We start from the raw sequence: 20,523 nt of genomic DNA on the forward strand, positions 1-20,523 counted from the left end.
GCTGAACCATCTAAAATATATGCAAGGATCCATAATTGTCACTTATCTTTAAGAAATGTCAAAGTCATATACTACATCGACCTCACTGTGCATTAATTCATGAATAATTTAATTTGATGAGTTTAAGTCAGACCTGCAGTATAAAATCCTTTCAGTGCAGTTTAATTATTTTGCCAACATTAATATACGCAAAACAACATCATAGTCTAGACTGGATTGTGTAATGACCTGCTGCTAAGACTAAAGATATTGTAAATGTGTTTCTAGATCAGAGTGTGCTATTTGCTGCAATCTTACTGGCTTTTTTCCCTCCTGATTAAAAAAGGGGAATTTATTATTTTAGGAGCAAATATTAGTTTTCAGCTGGGTAGTTTAGTGTATCTTTTATTAGCAAGATAAAAGAAGCCAGCTTCTAATACTGTTTGGCTCAGCAAGAGCAAACCAGTGTCAGTAATTGCTCTGGTGATAGAATTGCCTTTTGCTTAGTAGTACTAGCATTATTGATCAGTTGTTTTTGTCCATGAACTGACAAAGATAACCTCAAATTAGATGAGGTTTTTATTAAAGAAATAAAATCAAATCGTGTCTGGCTGCTGACAAATAATAATGAGTTACATGAACACATTATTGCAATAACATTTTTTGCAGCTATTTCTTGACAATAGACCCCCAAGACCCCTGTTTGTTTTTTTGTCATTTGTTACACAGTTCTCTCCCTCTCTCACCTACACACCTAGTGGGCAAGCCTGACTATTTTTAATGACATTGTAATGGTTGCCAGAAAGAGGTGTGGAGATGGGGGCTGGAGGGGAGGTCTGAGCTTCTCTTGGAAAGGGGAAGTATATGAGGGTTTGACTACAGGGTTGCATAAATTATGCAGCCTCAAGGCAACAGTAATTTATGCACTGACAGTTTCAGTTTCATGCTATGCTCTTTTAAAAAAAGGCTTACAATCTAACTGCCTCTGTTATATTAGTGTCCATGTTGGTTTTAGAGATATTCCAATTTATGGAGACATTTTGCTCACAAACATTTGATACACGTTAATCACAGTGTAGCAATTGTCCTGTTTCTGTAAGAAAAAGAAATCTAGAATGTAAGAGGATAGTTATTTTCTGCATTTTAACATGAATTTGGGTCCCATGAAGGATTTTTCAGGTTTGTTTTATTGCTTATTTGTCTGGTTTTAGTTATGTTGATGAAAGTGAAAATTGTGGCTTTAGCTGATGCATGTATATTGTATTAGTGTAGTTGTTACTACAGTTGTCCTCTCTGGAACCATTTTGCTACACTTCTCAAAGAAAGCAACAAAATGGATGTGAACGGCATACATTTGAATAATGACCACTTTGGTTTGTATGTTTTCCTTATGCTACAAATCAGAGAAAAGTCTAGCTGTATCCATCATCCATACAGAAAAAGACTAGACAATGTTTTCCTTTTGAAGTGAACCGTATAAGAAAATCTATGTATCAAAGAACCACTTCCTTACAAGGAAGTATTCATAGTGGCTGTTTCATTATGAATTCCCAGTTATATAGCAGTCATTCACATTAGTTTAACAATTATTGTGAAACTACACATCTAGAAGCATAAATAAGAACAGTGGCTTCTAAGTTTGAAGTGTGCAGAATTACACTAAGTTTTCATTAATAGTATCTATGAAGCCAAACATATTAAGTGCAAGCAGCTATAGACCATTACAATTTAGATTTCATTTAAGTAATTTCTGGATTGACCTTCTTCAAAAACTGGCCACAGCAGGCAATACAAACACATCGTTGTCTGTCTTACACTGAATTTTAGATGCCAGCTGCATCCTCATGACACTTTATTAGGTCTCCTATGACCATTAAAGAGAGGAAGATAATAGGAGCAATGATGTTGTTTGTTCTGATTTTAAGTGCTATTCATTTTACATAGATACAGTCTTGGTTTTGGGATATTAATTTGCATTTTTCTGCAGATAATCTTTTTGTGTCTTTTGTGACCTCACTCTCTCTGTAAAGCTGGATTTTATAAAAAAATGTTTTTAACACTAAAGCTACTACTGCAGGGAATTCAAATTACTACTGAATGTAGCAAACTCAGTTCAGTTGTGTAAAAATCAGAATACGCCTCAGAGTACAGCAAGAGCCTTTCACTGCATTTCTCTGAAGTGAAGCAATGCTGATTTGCACAGGTGAATTTTTGACCTTATGTGTTTAAAAATAATTTCATGATAGCTTAATTTGAAACAACAAAATTGTGACAGAGATAAAAACCTGCACAAAATCATTACTATAGAAGAAGATGAAAATTTATTCCAAATTTTCATATTTAAATGTGTTCTCAAATCCCAGATAGGTAATTATTAACACTTCACATGAATAATGGATGCTATTTAAAATGTTTGCTTAAGAGCAGTGAGTTCATTTTATCAATAATAAGAAGTCTTCTTGTGAGGCACTTTGTAATATTTTGATTGTCATGTTTTATGCCACTCTTGAGGTCAGATGGTAGAAATCCATTTTATTGTTGTGTTTATCCTGCAGTCATTACAGAAGGTAGGGAGGGAATACATCTTTGCTTTCTGTTTCTAACAGAGCATCTACCACAATGGGGGTTCTTGAGAACTTCTTCAAACAAATAATTGCTGATTATTGCACTAGAATGAAAGGAAACTGAGAAGCTTCAGTAGATAATTTGCTAGAAAATTGAGAATTATCTCAATTTTATTACTTGAGGGGTATTTATACCAGAGTATGATCAATAGTGGCCTCTGTCGTTATAGGGAGATCAGAGTCTAGAAGTAATAAAACCAGAAATCACTGTGTCTCAAGGGTTTTCCTTAAACTAATAAAATTGATGTTCTGATTATTTGTGGGACATATTTGTAAAAGAAAGCTGGTGCAGTTACTATTCAGTGTCTTTTCTCGTTTCCTTTTGAGGGCTTTTTACTTTATGTTGGGATAATGTAGCACTAGGGTCCTCAGCATAAGTAACAAATGTATATTTGCTCTCCTGCCTGACAGATTTAAAGTTTATGAAGAAAAATTTGTCCAATGTAAAGAGGAACCCGAGGAAGAGTGGGAAACATTGAAACAGAAATGACAAAAATCACTTTGGACCAAGCTGAAAAATGTTCGTTTATTTGCAATAAAAACTGTTCTTTCCAGGTTATTTCAAGACAAACCTTTAGTTTAATCTTTGTTCACATTTTGAAAGTAAAATTAATTAACTTTCCTTTTGAAAGATAGTTTTGTTTCTTATTTTCAGCCAGAGCTATAAATTCAGCTTGGCCTAAATTAACTTGTAGCTGTGGTCTCCTCCTCTCCTAAAGCTCTATTCTTCCAGTAAATGTACTGTTAATTGAAAAAAAAAAAATCACCAGCTGTATTACTGAATTAAAGGAGCTGTAATTGTTAAGAGGGCACTTCCCTAAACAGTACATGAAGTTATACACCCGTATGTGACTCATGCAGGGTATCAAAGAATGTTTTTAAATTTTTTGAGAGTGGCCAGTGGCCACGCTTTATAGAAGTAAACCAGCCAGGAATATACACACTGATTTTTGCCAAAAAAAAAAAAAAATCAGGACATTATTTTAGCAGTGCCCCCATTTCAGTTAAATATTATATCATATCATTCTGTACAGGGATATCATTCTACTGAGACTAGAATTGTATGCGTACCGGTGTTCAATTGTAATAATTCAATTACTAATAACTATTATAAAAAATAATAAATCCCAGTTGGGACACTGTAAATGTAAATATCTTCCTATGTTAAATTTGGTCAAAAGCAAACCAGATACTTAGCAATGATTTTAAAATAATTAAATTACAGAATTATTGCCCTTCTGCATTGTGTAAAATTATTTGGTGTTCTTAACTGATGATTTATAGATACTTATAAACATGTCCTGAGTAAAGTTAATTACATTAACACTGACACATTTTGCTAAGACAAATACATCAGGTTTTTATTTAAATTGTTCAATTGCAGAACAAACTTTTTCATATGTGTTTCATTTTCTGCTCAGTGTAGTCATGTCCCTGCGTGCTATTGTACAGTGTTGATCATGTGTTGTCTTTGTAGACTTAGCCATTGTTCCCTCAAGCAAGAATTTCCAGGTTATTTCAAGACAAACCTTTAGTTTAATCTTTGTTCACATTTTGAAAGTAAAATTAATTAACTTTCCTTTTGAAAGATAGTTTTGTTTCTTATTTTCAGCCAGAGCTATAAATTCAGCTTGGCCTAAATTAACTTGTAGCTGTGGTCTCCTCCTCTCCTAAAGCTCTATTCTTCCAGTAAATGTACTGTTAATTGAAAAAAAAAAAAATCACCAGCTCTATTACTGAATTAAAGGAGCTGTAATTGTTAAGAGGGCACTTCCCTAAACAGTACATGAAGTTATACACCCGTATGTGACTCATGCAGGGTATCAAAGAATGTTTTTAAATTTTTTGAGAGTGGCCAGTGGCCACGCTTTATAGAAGTAAACCAGCCAGGAATATACACACTGATTTTTGCCAAAAAAAAAAAAAAATCAGGACATTATTTTAGCAGTGCCCCCATTTCAGTTAAATATTATATCATATCATTCTGTACAGGGATATCATTCTACTGAGACTAGAATTATATGCGTACCGGTGTTCAATTGTAATAATTCAATTACTAATAACTATTATAAAAAATAATAAATCCCAGTTGGGACACTGTAAATGTAAATATCTTCCTATGTTAAATTTGGTCAAAAGCAAACCAGATACTTAGCAATGATTTTAAAATAATTAAATTACAGAATTATTGCCCTTCTGCATTGTGTAAAATTATTTGGTGTTCTTAACTGATGATTTATAGATACTTATAAACATGTCCTGAGTAAAGTTAATTACATTAACACTGACACATTTTGCTAAGACAAATACATCAGGTTTTTATTTAAATTGTTCAATTGCAGAACAAACTTTTTCATATGTGTTTCATTTTCTGCTCAGTGTAGTCATGTCCCTGCGTGCTATTGTACAGTGTTGATCATGTGTTGTCTTTGTAGACTTAGCCATTGTTCCCTCAAGCAAGAAGGTAGCAAAGTGAATAATAACCTATTGTTTTATTGATATGAAGGAGAGATGCTTCCCTTTGCCCCAGATGTCAGTTTGTATTTACATTGGGAATCATTATCACAGGTGTCTGAACCATGCCTGTTGTAAGGAGCTATCTGAGAGTTAAGGCCACTGTGAGTAGGTTCTACCCAGATGCAAGACCCATCTTTATTGCAATCTGAACTTTTTTCTTCTGCAGTTAGTAGAAGTGTGTAATTTAAAAGGCAAGCTTTTATACATTGGAGTCTTGTTATCTGAGAGTGCCTGGAAGTGACTTGATGCATGAACTGTTCTTGTTTCACCAAGTTGTTGCCCTCAGCTGATAGGAGTTGCTTTGTCAATACTCATTGGAGCCTCAACCATCTGTGGCCAAGGGTGCAGTCGTGGTGCATCGCTTGCACTGCCACAGGAGCTCTGTTAAGCCTGTCCCATTTGCTGCCATTCAATAAAGGTCATTCTGTTCATGACAGAACGAGCCAACCAGAAAATAATTATGTGGCTCCTGCCCAAAAAAAAAAGAAAAAAGAAAAAAAAGTAAGGGCACCACAGAAATATTTTGGCTTTTAAAAATTTCTCCCTCTTTTTTGTCTTGGAATTCTTTCCAAAGAAATGAGGTGAATTATCCATGTGACTTTTAGGAAAAAGCCCTTTAGCAAGACTTCACTGCGGCCAGTGTGTGTATGTCAGATACTGGTGTTGCAGTTTTATTTACTATATAGCACAGAGAGATGCATCTAAGTGTGGAACAACTGCTTTAACCCAGTCTGAATACTGCCACACCAGAGGCTTCATCTTCAATCTTCCTGTGCTCTAGTAATGATATTCTGGAACATTTGGGAGTAAAACCACAATTTTAATCTTCAGATCCCAAGAAAATTTAGTTCTTTGAGAGGCAAGTGCTGGTGCAGAAACTCCCTAAGTACTGCAAGGCAATCCCATGGTACTGGAGTGTTAAAGGTGGATCCAGTGTGTATTTGAAGATCGTGCTCAATATCATTGATCTGAGGATATGAAGGATGCAGGAACTGAAGCTTCAGTAGGGAGTTAAACCTTTCTCACATTGTCAATAATGAATACTTATTTAAGAGAAAATTCAAGCAAGAAAACACAGGTGTCTGATAAGCAAGGAGGAGCTTTCCTCTGCTACACCAGATGTTCAGCTCCACGCAAAATTCCTAGAGAAGTCATTGAAGGAGGTATGTCTAGTGTATTAGACTTTTCCATACTGCTTGTGTCTCATGTCTGTTGGACATGAATTGTTTTTTGTGATTGTCTAGAAGACAATAATTTGGATTCAAATTTACCCTTTCTCTACTCTTTACCTATTATAGAATCAACCCTTTTAAAAGATCTAAGTTACTCTGATAACAGACATGAGTTTCCACTTTGGTAAGTGGTGCTGTTAATAATTAGAGTCCTGCTGGTTGAAGACATCCAGCAGAAGGAAGCTAAGAAAAATAAATGGAAGTATGTAAAGCTGACAAGTAGAGCTGAAGAGATGTGGTTTCCGGAGGGTGGGGGGGGTTATGTATAACAATTAAATGTTTTGCTTTATTTTAATAGTTTATTGCAGTTGGCCAGTTCAAGTTAATTTTTAACTTGGAGAGCTGAGCCTTGTTGTGCTCAACTAGAACTAATAAGCCACCATCACAGTAGAAAAACTATGATGTGTGCAGTGCAAAAGTCACAGAATCCCTTTGCTGATGTGTGTTTGACTGTGGGAGCTGTTTGGTCCAGCAATTGATGCTGTTCCCACCACAGTGAATGGCAGAACTCCCTGGAACTCTGTGGTGTTGGAGAGACGTTCAGTCATTTGGATTTGGTGAATTACTTTGTGATTACTTTGCTTCAAAAGAAGTATTTGCAGTTCTAGACTGTAAGTAAGATTTCTTACATCTGTTGACAAACTCTGTGGCCATGGCCTGATCTCTGAGCCAAATAATTATATGAAAAATACTACAGATTTTTGTCTTTTAAGTTCTGAATGGCTTTACAGTCCTTCCTTTCATTCAGCTTTATATGCTTAGGTCTAAATTAAGTCTTTCTGTGAACTCTTTTAGGAAGAGCACATACTAAACTCTTCAGGAGTGTGGCTGGAATATATGCAAGTGATCTCTGAATTCCCACAAAAATCCTACGTGGCTTCAGCTGAAGCAGATTTAGGCTAATGTTGATTGTCAGTATTTTAAAGCTCTTTGTAGGCAATAGATATGAGTTGGTCTAGAACAGACACAGTTCAAGTAGCTCCCTTCATGCTTCACTCTTAAGGTGTTACAGTTCCAAGATGCAAGAGGAAGGGAGAATAAAAAGTGGAAAATGAGGTGATGGTGTTATGTGGAAGGCTGAGGAACTGGACATCCAAATTATTTCTCTTCTACTGCTCAGGATAGATATGACATAAATCCATGCTTTCCAGAGTCCAGATTACTGAGGACGTTTGGGAGTGTGCTTCAGCTAGGCTGATGGTCTGAAGTTGTTTGTCCTAGATTAACCAAACCACCAGTGCCACAGGTCACCAGTGGAGGTCTAGATGAGATGTGCACACTAGTAGGGCCATGGTCTCAGCCTTTCATCCAGCATGCTTTTATTTTAATCCACCCCTGAGTTCCACATCATCTAAGGTGACAGAGGTGACAGAGTGGGAAGTAAATGAGGAGAAGTGTAGCAGGAGAGACAACAGTGCTGTTTCTGAAAGACAGGAACAAAGACACCAAGACTTTCATTACATGGAAGAGACAAAAAGACTACCCAAAGGATGAGGGCAGAAAATTATGGTGTAGACCTTTTAAAGCAAGGTCATATTTTCTGCTTCATAAAAAGAAAAGGCATCAGTGAAGTGATGGGACATGCTCCAAACAATGAGCAAGAAAATCTGGCTCCAAGATCTAAGCCCTCAGTCAGAGCTCCTAAGTATAGCAGTCCAGTTCAAATGTGATTCTTGACCTTTGGATACACTGTGGTATATAGCAAAGTCATAATAATCCAATGTTTACAGAATATGCTTTTTAAATGTGATTTTTGTTGTGCAGAAACAATAGTGGAACTTCTTGCTGTAAAAAGAAAGATGTTGGCTTGATATTTCACTGCAGGGGGAGGGTTTGTTAGTACCGAGTAAAGTCAGAGGGGACCAGCTCCCTGTAGTAAGCACAGGCATTATATTTTGAGCCTAGAACATCTGCACATTAATAATTAGTAAGGTTAGATGGAATTTTTTTAGTGAAGTCAACTCCAGTTGCTCACAGGCGTGACTGACCTGGTTTTCCCTTGCTTTTCATACCTGCACAGAGATAATTACAGTGGCAGAAAGTGTTAAAATAACAAATCTTTAGTTTACTTGGGGGAAAAAAAATAAGTTTAAACAGCAATTGCCAACTTACTGAAGGAGAGCAGTGATGAAATGAGAACCTTTTGTTTTAAAATATTGATTTCACAAAACACTTAAACACTTCCACTTTATGTACCAGGAACCTCCCTTGTTCTGTGAAATCTTACTCTGCCTGCATGACAATGGTAATGGTGAACTGAGTTATCAGAGCCATCAGTGCTTGTGCTTCTAGCTCTGTGTACCGTTCACTGTATATTTTCTCCTTCAGATTAGATAATACTAAACTTTTTGCATATTTTATTGTAGTTTGCTAACCATGCAATCAGATTTGTGAGGCTTTGGAGTCATGGAAGAGTAGTCATGCATCAGTATTATATCAAAACAAAGAGAATAGAAGAGTTCTTTTGTTTCGCTGAACATTGGATTGAATATTCAAACAGCATATAAACATTTTCAATAATAGTGAACACTTGGCAGCGTAATTAGCTGCAAAGCCCAACATAATTGTTGGAGTACTGAGGCTGATTTGTCCCAAGGTTGTGTTTGTTACATCTTCCTAATTTTATAAATCCGCTCTGATAAAACATTAAGAGCAATTTAGTTTGAAACTATGAAAACAGGGAGTTTGCAGTTTACCTGCAACCCCTTTCCTTTCTAACTCCCTTTTATTCTTCAAGCCAATAATTCATAGCCTGATTCAGATATGTGTGCATCCCATTTAGTCAGGTGCTCCTTATCTGTGCACTTATTGAACATGTTGCAATGAAATAACTAATTAACATTGTATTCTGTAGAGAATTCTGTGCCACTTTTTAAGCAGGCCACTCAGTACATATTCCAAGAAGCACATATCCTATTTTCAGAAGTGATTTCCAAAGGCACACAGGACAGGTCTTACAGAGATATTTAGGGTTTTAATGTCCACTTCGTGACTTTGTGAAGAGCACCTCAATGAGGTCTGTGCCTGGCTGCCCTATAAGTCAGTGCAGTGCAGGTACCAGCAGCAGCTTATGAAGATCTAGGGGTCACTAGGATGCGTAACCTCTTCTTGTTCATGGTGATGCAGCAGCTCACACTTCCATTGTGCTAAATGAGGGACATACTTTGTGGGTAGATGCCTGTGCATTAGCAGGTCCTTTATATGCAGGACCAGTTTTCGTCCAAGGTCATCAAGTATGAGAAGGTTGAGCCTCTGCTGAAATTACATTTGAAGCCATATAGGTTTTTCCCTGGGTCTGGTTTCTCTGTGAAGCCCATCATTACTAATATTTCTAAACCATCAGTTATCGGAGCAGAAAATTAGAGAAACTCTGCCCAAGCTTAGGTCATGTTATATTTTGGGTTTTTTAATCAAAATTGCATTATGACTTTCTTTGCAATTTCAATTTGTGGAGTATAAAAATGAATGGGATGGCACCCTGGTGGGAGGAGGATGGAACCCAATCCATAGGGAAAAAAAGGCCTGTAGGGGGGAGTGCTGTAGTCATAAACTGTGTTGGATGCTCTGGAAAAGTCTGTATCTGAAGCCCAACAGTTGCTGATGTGTGGAGCCAACTCCAAGAACACTCTCACTCTCCTTCCTTTCCTGAGCACATCGACACTTGGAGAAATGAAACCAGAGCTAAAGTTTTGAACCGCATTCCTGTCCCTACTTAGGAAATATCTGTGCTGAAATTTTTGTGTTTTTAAGTAATTCAGCCTAATATTTAATCTGAACTGCCTTCTGGAACTAAAACCGGAATAGCATATTCAATAACTGCCCACAGATGCTTAAATCTGTTGTTTTTTCCACCCATCTAAGGTTACTGATTACAGTCCCTATATTTAGAAGTTACAAAACACAAAGCAGCCAAAATATTCTGTGTTAGTGGAGAAGAGGTAGTTCATGCTAAAATTCTTAATTATTTTTGATACAGTGAAAAAGACTTCTAATATTTAAATAGCATTATAAGGTTGAATAATAAAAACAAGGCATTGTTTCCCATTTACTCCTTCTTCAATAGCAGGTAAAGACCCAGGGAGTTCCTCACTGGCCATGGGTAGTGTCTGCTCTGTAGATGACATGAGCCTGTTGTGTGTCACCACCCTGCAGAATAAACCAGGTCTTTTTGATACAGAGAACAATGTGGTGCAAGAGGTAGTGGTGTTAGGTCACTGATGCAGAGTACTGAACCACTTCATCCTCATTCTGCCACCTCATCTGTGTGAAATGTTTTCATAGGTAACTTGTTACTCCCCAGCTTTATGTGGGCTGAGGTGCTGTCTATTGACATGATGCTAATTCTCTGCTAACTTTGTGAATTGTCATCTTGTGGCCTCACTACAGGAGGAAAACAGGTTAGATGATATATATACTGTGCTCTGATCAATGCAGTAGAACTATACTTTTATGTTCAATTCAGAACAAATTTGTATTGCCAGGTGGTCTAGAAGGTATACAAACCTATTTATAAATTATTATGAGACCTTGCAATTAATGAATACATCATTGTTATGAAGATAAATGCTTGTAGTGAAAAAATATAGGTAACAGTGCTATAAAAATGCTCCTTGTTGCTAACCACTGGCAAATAAAAGATGAAAAAATAACTGAGTGTCTAAAAAGAAGCACACATGCAGACTCTGAGTGTGGATCCATAAATTATCATTTATATTATCATAAAAACTCATTTAAATTTCAGAGTATTTTTTAAATCAGTACTCACCCTTTGATTGCTTTTTTTTTTTTAGTGTTCGGAATAAATAAAAGGAAATTAACTTACGGGTTGAGACATGAGACACATTCCAGCTGCAAGGGCAATTAAAATGCTGGATATACCAAAGGGTGAGATGTTGATGAAGAGAGACTTTGAAAGGCTGATAGCATCTGTTAATGAAAATTCTCAGAGGCAAAAGATGTGTTTGCTCAGGTAGTTTGAGAAACAGAAAATGTAGATAAAGGTTAGGGAGTGGAATAAATATTTTTCTAACATGATTGACTGAAGGTCAGATAGAATAATTTTACTGTGTTTGAGGACAATTCAACTAGCATAATTTTTTTTCCAAGACATTTATCTGAGATGAATCTAGGGTTTGGTTTTTTGTGATGAATATGTATTTCAATTCATAGTCTGATTACCATAATCTCCTGTGATTGTGTCTTCAAAGGAGTAATATTTATCATTTTTTAGACTCAGCAGTTCTAGACATGTTTTTAAGAGAAGGCAGTCAGCAACACTGTTGCATGCTCATGCTAAAAACCCTATGCATATCATGGCAAAGAGTTAACCTGCATTATCACTAATTTTAAGTTTGCAGAATACACTGAAATTACATTTTTAGCTCTTTAGATGAATGCACTCATATATGAGGCCAAGTTTAAGCTATTTTCAAAATCCTCTGCTGTTGATAAGTGGGTAAGTTTCCTTTTCCCAGAACACTTATTGCCTACAACAAAAATAGATGCACTAATATTACATTTTGGCTAAAAAAAATATTTAAGCTTTAAAAATAATTATTTTTTCTTTCCTTTTTCAGATGGTAACTCCACACAATTCTTTCCTTTTTAACTTTATTTGTAATTGCATCACAATTGTGCAACTTGACCTGAAATAATATGATTCTTTCCATCAGTAGCCCTGTTCACTGGAGGCTAGGTAGCTATTCAATTTACTCTGGCATTAAGATATCAGGAAAATATATTCTAAGATACCGTACTGATGTTTATACTATATAATTTCAGTGACTAGTCTGTTTGTAGTCAGCATAGGGATCTTTAAAAGTGTATGTTCAACTATATTACAGCTTGAAGTAAAAATAAATCTAGATATTAATCAGGAGAACCTGAATTTGAAAATTGGGTCCATTACTAATTCTCTGTATGGGGTAGGCCAAATATTTTTTTTATTCCATGTCAAATTTATTATTTGCCTATTTCATATGGGAATGTTGATCTGTTAATCTGCACTGCTTTGAGCATAATTTAGCATTGTTAATGTTTTTGCAAGATTTTTCTGAAAACTGGATGATTCAAGAACATGTTGTGGGAAGTGTAGTGCTTTGTGGGAAGTGTAGACCATTCCATGGGAGACACAGACCTGGGTATGATGTGCTTCTGAAAGAAGGAATCTGGGCTAAAATGTCTCATTAAAGCAGAAACACATCAGGAGTTCTGCAGGCTCATTGAAGAGATGAAGGAAATCTATGTGTCCATGTCAATGCCAATGGGAAGGGCAGTGTTAGCATTATACCCAGGAGCAGACCTTTGGTTTCTGAAATAAAGACAGTGTTTGTTGCACCACCTCGCTCAGAGCAGCCACATTCAAGCCTTAAGACAGGTAGCTCACCAGCTTGGCTTGTCACTGAGGAGCAGCACACTGGTGCATTGCTTATCAGGTGACATTTCATCTTCTGTTTTTCTCCAAGTCATACGATAGGCCAAATGTATCTCCTCAAAATCGGTATTGGCAACAAAAGATTAGTTGAATTCATTGCATCTTGCAACAACTGCCAATGCTCAGATTTTGTTTTTTCTAAGCTTTCCCTTTGAAAACTGGCTTCACATGCAGTGTGCTACAGTTGTTTTGCAGGCAAGTTAGGTTTTCTTTTCCAGCCTGATAATTGCTACCTCTGATTCCTAATTAAAATCTTTTTGCTGAGATAAATATGTAAACACAATTAGATATGTATTTTTAATGTGCAGTAATTACCCGCATCAGGTGAGCACTACTAAAGATTTTGGGATTTTGTTCTCCTTTAGTTTCTCAATTGCAGGTAAATGTTGAGAGTGATACCTACACAGTGATGCCTTACACAGCTCCAAGTCTGTGTTTTCTTCCATTGATTTCCATGCTTGTTGCAACTAAAGGAAAACATTACATGGCATCTCTCTCTTTTGACTATGAAGAGGCCCTAAGAACCTGTCATCCAAATGTGGCTGAAGTTGAGGAAAGCCTAAGGCAAAAAAATTCTTTTTGGCTTGACTATGGTCAACTTTTTGCCACCAAGAGGATTATGGCTGAGATACTTTCTCTCTGTGGTGGCTACATGTGGTGTCTTCAGTAACAAATGCACAGGAGTAGTGAAAAAGTTTGATGCTCTGAAATAAGTGGCTGGCAATATCTGTGTATTTTGGTTTCTTCTTTTTTACTGAAAGCAGCTTCTGATTGTATCATTCAAAGGCTTTACAGCTGAAGGCTGGTCTGTTGCAAGCAGCAGAGCTTGGGGTCGACTCATTCCAGCTGTGCCATACAAGAGGCAGTAACTAAGGCTGCAAAATAGTGTGGTCATGGGATGGAAGTGCTCAGAGGGGAACAGAAAGGCAAGAAGGCACTACAGAAGGCTGCACCTAGGCAAGGCTAGATGTTTTACTGAGCTTATGATGTTAGCTTCCCCATCCCAGTAGGGTGCAGGACTTTACTCAGCAATGGGTTTATTTTGGATTTGCTGATGTCACTTGGAGCATGTCCTTGCTGGAGAATTCAGGCCACTCAGGGAAATTAGTCTTGGCCAGGAATATTACTGGAACTGAACTCCCTAGATTTGCATCCCAGGGTATGACAGTGCTGTGATTACTGCAGAGTTTCAGGTTTGTGGCTCTGCTGGACAGAGGCAAAGCCCTGGACTCAGTGTAGAGCTTGACACATTAAATCTCTCTGTACTTTAGAAGTTGGTTTGGTTTGGGTTTTTTTTAATTCAGATCTCATAAAGCTTGTAAGTTAATTACATTTAATGCTAGTGTAGTTTTACCATTTTTCCATTTGTATTTTTAAAAAAAATTATTTTGGGACAGCTCTCCACTACCCCTAGACCCATGTCCCCCAGATCTCAGCATTCTGTGGTGGCAAAATGCCCTCACCACTACCTCTGTCAGCTTTCTCATAGCATCACTATCAAGAGATGTTAGTAATAAGTACACAGAGGATATACCCTACAGCCCATGCCCACTGGACAACACAGTGCTCTTCACTTTCTGTCACTTCCCAGAATACATTATTCCTTTCTCTGATTTTCTGTGCTATTTCTTCTGCCTTCTCTGCACACTTGTTTACCTGTTTTATTTTCCTCAAGTAGAAGATGCTCTGGTTTTAGAGTGTTCCCATCTCATCTGTTTTCTGTCACCCAGAAACAATAAACATTCAACTATTATCCCCTTGGAAATATTTAAATAAATATTTGCATAGCAAAGCTAAAACTAGAACACAGCTCTTTCAATAAACTTTGTTATATTGAGGTATACCTATCTGTCCTACACCAGGAGACTTGGCCACATTATTGTGAAAGTCATATATAAAAGTCCCCTTAGAGAGGTGAGAGCCTTGCTTGTGGCATCTCTGTGTCTGCCTTTGCTTATTGTACACTTTGATCCCTTACTGCATTACTCTCATTTTACACTGGCACAGCTTCATTCACAAACACTGGAGTTGTGCTGACCTAAAACCTGAGTAACATGAGGGGTGAGTCAGATGCGAGGTTTGTGTGAAAGAACAGATCAAGGTGAAATGCATGCAGAAAGGGCAATTTAAAAAAAACCAAAACAACAAACAACCAAACAAAACAAACACACACACACAAAAAACCAAAACATCACCACCAACAAAGCCTCTTTACTTGGATTCAGCAGATCTGAATTCCTGCATGTTTAGTTGTATTCGATCCCAAGTAAACACAGGCCAGATGATTCCTGTAAATTCTCCCTTAGAGCCAGGCAATTTCACATCCACACAACCAAGCTGACTTACCTATTTGTGTAGATTCTTCTGTTTATGGATGACAAGATGGATGTACTATATGTAAAGGGGAAAGTAGAGATTTACTGCCTAGAAAAAGCAGAATAAAAAAAATGTTAGTCTCTTTGCTACTTGATCTAGAAGGTTGTTTGCTACCAGAATAGTGGAGTGTAACACTTTACATGCTGGTTACCAGGTAGAAGTGAAAGAGGTCAAAACCAGGTAGAATGCAGTTATTCCACTTTTATTCAATAATTTGAACTTGCATGAGTTCAACTGAAGGAGAGTACAAGTGTAGTAATTATTTGTTACATCTTACTGGTGACTAATTTAGTAGCTTGTTTCTTGCTTCTTTCCCTGCTGCAAAATTGTTAAGCAAATGTAGATTTATGGGAAGTGTACTTGATTAGCATACATGTTTGGGCTTTGGACTATGGGGAGTGTTTTGGGTTGGCTAGTTGTTTTCTACTCACACCTAAAATGTTGATATGTTTGCTTTTAAATTAGTGCTAGGCTTAGTGCCAAACACACAGAATACTCAAGTAGATCTCAGCTTACAGACCTCTGGTAGGCTTGAAATGTAAGCAGTTGTCAAAGAAGTTGTATTTGTCCTGGGGAAGCACTTTCCTCAATAGCCTCCCTTCTGGTGAGTGTGTTGTGCCCTTGTCAAACACAACAACACACCTAAATCCCTGGAGTTCACTCATAGGCCAGAATCTTGGTTCTTCATGTCATGTCCCAGATACAGAGTTCAAAACACAAGTGTTCAGATCAGAGCCAATGTTCATTCAGCTGAAACAAACATGCTGCATGCCAGGAAAATATACCCCTCAAAGATCTTTGGTACTCATCAAGGCAATAGAAAGAGAGAGTGCAGGCAAGTGCTCTTTCATTTCTAACAGGAGGCGAAGGTCCAAGGAACTTCAGGGACATTCAGGAAAAGAGTGACTTACCTAAGTGGGTAATTTTTTTCATTGAGTACATTGGTGCCAATTGTGAGGGTTCGTGTGATGCTAGAGGTTCCAGTGTGGTTGTTTACTCATGACACATTAGTGATTGCTGTTGTTTGAACAAGTTCAATGATGTACTGCATAGAATTTAATATGGCTGAGGAAACTGCACAGATTAATTTTGCTTCCATGGATGTGGGTTAAGTTTCCTGAGTTTTCATAGATACAAAGGAGTGAAAAGTCCTCTTCAGCTGTGTTAGTAGGGTCAGTTGAGAGATACTTGTATCAAAGGGGTGATCTGAAAGAATGAGATACAGGCCTTGCTTCCCTGGCAGGAATGTGAAGATACTGGGTGGATTTGTGTCTTGGTCCAGCTGCAGGGAGGACTGCCAAGAATGTAATTCTCTCTGGGTTATTTAAAGTACAGAGCAAGCTTTTTTTTCCCCTGCTTTGAGGGAAATTTATATTGAATATTTTCCCTCCTTGCAGCTTTCAGTCAGCAAAACTCAAAGTACTTGCTTCAGCTCACTGAGTAGTAAGCTGGGCACTTGTTTTGTTCTCGTTTTATTACTACAGTTGCCTCCAGCCCAATCATTTCACAGACTGCCTAGATGAGGGTTAGCTCTTTTATATCATCAATATTTTAAGAATAAGCCAGACAGTGGCACATTTGAATATTAATGCCAGGATTGTCTAAGCTTTTAAAAAGTGCTGGTCAGATTGACTTGTGTGATTGCCTTCAACAATCACAGGAGCAACCCCTTCCCAGTATATGGCCAAAAGGGACCAAAATGTAATACAGGTCTGTTATATGACCTGGCAAGTGTTGGGCATTGCCATCGTGTGACCAGACACTTTTGTAGATCATTAATGCCAACACATTAATAACGTCATGCAGTGAAGGGATGTGGTGCCATTGGATGAGCTAGCCTCAGAAGTGGTGCTTCCAGAAAAACAGATGCCTTGCCATCCTGCTGCTTTTCCACATCCAAGGTATGACTAATGAAAAAAGAGGTTGAAAGATCAGATTGGGGACTGGATTAATTTTTCCTGTTGTTTATATTTGTGTTAATGACTGTAGAATGAACAACCTCTTGAATTTTAGTAATGGTATTATTAACGTGTTTGGATATTATCTCATTGCTGTGATCTTTTAGGAGGACATCAGTTTTTCTTGTCTTACTTAATATTTTTTTTTGCTTTATTGATTGAAGCACTACCAACCAGCAGCAGCGTAAATGAAAACATTTCCTGCATGGCTTCTTCACAGACCTGTGATGAAGTATCACTCCTTCGTTCTGTCAGGATAGATATGATGCAGACCACAGGAAAATGACAAACTAGAGATAGTTGCCATGCCTGGCTGGTTTCCTGTAGAGTGAATGAGATGAGAGGCACCCAGGAGAGTTCAGCACCTCCAGTGTGCTCAGGGGTGAGCATATCTTGTGAAGCATTCACTCAGAGTGTTCACTGGAGGACAGGGAATGGAAAAGCTCAGTGTGCAGATCTGGTCACTGCCATGCACAAAACAGGGAAAACCATTTCCCTCTTCATTACCTGGGCAGTGCCCCCAAACAGTCACAGCTTGCATTGTTATGCCAAGGAGAAACAAAGTTTTGCATTTGTAGATTTAATGGTCCTTTTATTTAAACAATCACACTGCTTATGTAACAGCCCTGTGAATGCTGAAGTCCAGCTGGAGCCTGCAACATGCTGTTTACAGAGGTATCACCTCTTGGGTGACAATGTAAAATGTAGCAAATAGTGCTGAAGGCAACTGGCAGAGAGAGCAGGGGCTGGAACAGTGAAAGGGTATTTGGGAAGATGTAGGTGTGCTGCCTTCCTGGGAGCAGGAGGTTTTAACCTTGCTTTGGTAAAGCAAGGGGAAGGGGCTCTGTAAAGGTCATCAGAAAGCTGGGCTAACAAGCTGCTGCAGGAAGGGCAGATGGGACTCCCCAAAGTGAGGAGAGGAGAGGGCCCAAGAGGGGCACTGGCACAGCACGGATGGCGACCACAGTGAGGATTTCAAGCACTGACAAGGTACAGAGGACTGTGACTTTAAAGACTTGGTGTGACAAGGACAAAAAGGAGGTAGAGAAGACAGAAATGATGAAGCTCTGGAACATTTTCACACTAAGATTACTGAAGCTGTATTTTAATATACAAGAGAAAGGCTGCTGAGTGTCCTTGTTCTTCTTTCTTGAAATGGTTACCACTGACTAATACACACACAAAAACACACCTACACTCATGCAAACACGTAATTGCACATAATGAGGATAACTGGCCAGCTTTCTTCTGAGATATTCAAGGTTTGACAAAGCAAGCTCTGACTCAAACAGTGTTAACTGGAACCTGGTGCATGGCAGTCAACAAATGGCATCTGCTCTCCAGCATACTAATTTTCACTTACTGCCCTGAGACAGTTTGTAAGCTTTGTATATGTTATTAGCAAAAAATTAGAGATGGGGTTTTTTTAAGTGTCAAGTTTTTAATAATATGTTTAACCATTTTAAGTGAAATAATAGACTATGGACCATTTTCGGTTGTTTACAGCAAGCTCAAGGTTCATAGTTAGACATTATATGAATGATGATCAAAGTTGTAAATACTCATTATTTAGTAGAATCGCTTTTTTTTTTTTTTTTTTTTTAAAGCACCTTTTTGTGCATAAAGCATTTGTAAATCTCCATTAATGGAATTTATGTTCCCACATCAAAATTTCTTGTTTGCAGCCAACCAAATATCTTAGGCTTAGATCTTCCTCCTACATGTAATGGAATCACAATGGTGTCACAGACATCACAGCCATTTTTGTAAAATATGATGTTAAGGAAGACGGATTTCATTGTACTATACATATGTAAATGCCTCCCTTCCAATAGTCTCAGGGGAAAGAAGATGCCAGAAAGAATTCCCCACCAGTGTGCGTATTAATTGTCACCGCCTTTCATGGGATAGTGAAGTGCATTCATACAAAGACAAGCATTAAGAATCCAGAAGGCTGCCCAAGGAAAGTGAAGGCATTTGAGTGAGACTTAAGGAAGTCACATGATAAATTATAATAATCTAACTGCAATCTAGAAAATCACACTCTCCTTGTTTGTGTCTGTAATGAGGTAATGATGCAGCTCCTCTGGCTTCATGCAGGCACTACAGTTTACAGCAGTTTACAGCAGGCTACGGGCAATCAGCCTGCAGCACAAGTTCTTTGCTATTGGTGTATCCTCACAATGACGGCTGAGTTCAGAATAGCTAGTGGTATAATTTGAAGTAGTAAACACGTTGTTCCTCTGTACCTCAAACCCTTTTCAGAAGTGTAGGGGACTGGTTATCACAAAGCACAATTATTGATCGTTGATCCTGTATGTTCACGTGTATGAGGACATCCCAAGCTTCTGAAATCCAGCTGAGGATAAGAAATCCACTGTATGACTTAATAATTGGATTGAAAGTTTTGCAACTGAGTTATCTGGATGGAAACACAGCTCACATGGATGCTTATGTACAGAGAAACTTCACTGGAAACCACTATGTGTGCTTGAAATAGATGACCTCTCTCTTTCCTGAATCAAAGCAAGAAATTCACCAAAATTCCCAGCTACACACAGTAGATGTAAAGAGATGCAAATCAATTTCTGGTGACTCCTACATCGCATGACTTGAAGGAGGCTACCGTTCCCAGTTCTCCACCTTTTACTTGGGGACTTCAGTTCTGTCTTCCACCCAGACACAACTGTTCACAAGAAATTAAATGCTGTTTGTTTGTGTAATTTCTCACTGTGCAGTCGTTGGTCCTTCCATGCTGCCTTTGTCCTCTGTTGAGGCTGTTAAATGAGTTGGTACTACATTAATGAAAGCATTGTAAGTGTGGTTCATGCTGCTAGATGCCATATTTAAAAACGTTTTGTGAAATCAAAGTGAGTATCAGTAAAATATTCTCCTGTGGTTCGTGGCTCCAATACCAGTACAATGACTTAATTGGCATTCTTGTGCAGTGCTTGGGTCTCTGCCAGCTAATGACCCATTGCTGCAGTCTGCACAGGCAAATTACCCCTTCTGTCCGGCTCTTCGAGCTGATGGACTTCTGCCCAAGTAATGGCTGCAGGCTTCTATTCTCAGCTGGCACAGACCCAGTGTGACCATAAACATCCCTGAGAGGATCATAATATGATATATTGGACAGATTCTGAAATGCCTCACAGTAACAGACCGCCGAGCAATTCTGCTGAAGTCAGTGACTTTGGCAGTGCCATAGCTGAAAGAAGAAACTGGTCCCTACACTGTTGCTTCCTCAAGTAATGAAGCACTTACAGGATATTAGGTCCCCTGAACCCTTTGTCAAACACTCCAAATAGTTTGTGGGTTTTTTTGTTCTGGTTTTGAATTGTTGCATTGTCTCTTCCTTCTACAGGATTTTCCATTCTTCAGGCAATTATGGAAGCAGCGGTTCA

The 20,523-nt window shown here is 38.0% G+C and overlaps 1 protein-coding gene across 1 annotated transcript in view; it reads left to right on the forward strand.

Moving 5' to 3' along the window:
* GRIA3 (glutamate receptor, ionotropic, AMPA 3) overlaps positions 1–20,523 on the forward strand; it is a 141,562-nt gene that overhangs the window by 43,493 nt on the left and 77,546 nt on the right. The window contains exon 4 of the mRNA XM_009997227.1: positions 20,484–20,518. Coding sequence (XP_009995529.1) covers positions 20,484–20,518 — 35 coding nt within the window. The remainder of the gene's footprint in view (positions 1–20,483; positions 20,519–20,523) is intronic.

Source organism: Chaetura pelagica, unplaced genomic scaffold, assembly GCF_000747805.2.
Source record: "Chaetura pelagica isolate M959 unplaced genomic scaffold, ChaPel_1.0 scaffold344, whole genome shotgun sequence".
Classification (NCBI taxonomy): domain Eukaryota; kingdom Metazoa; phylum Chordata; class Aves; order Apodiformes; family Apodidae; genus Chaetura; species Chaetura pelagica.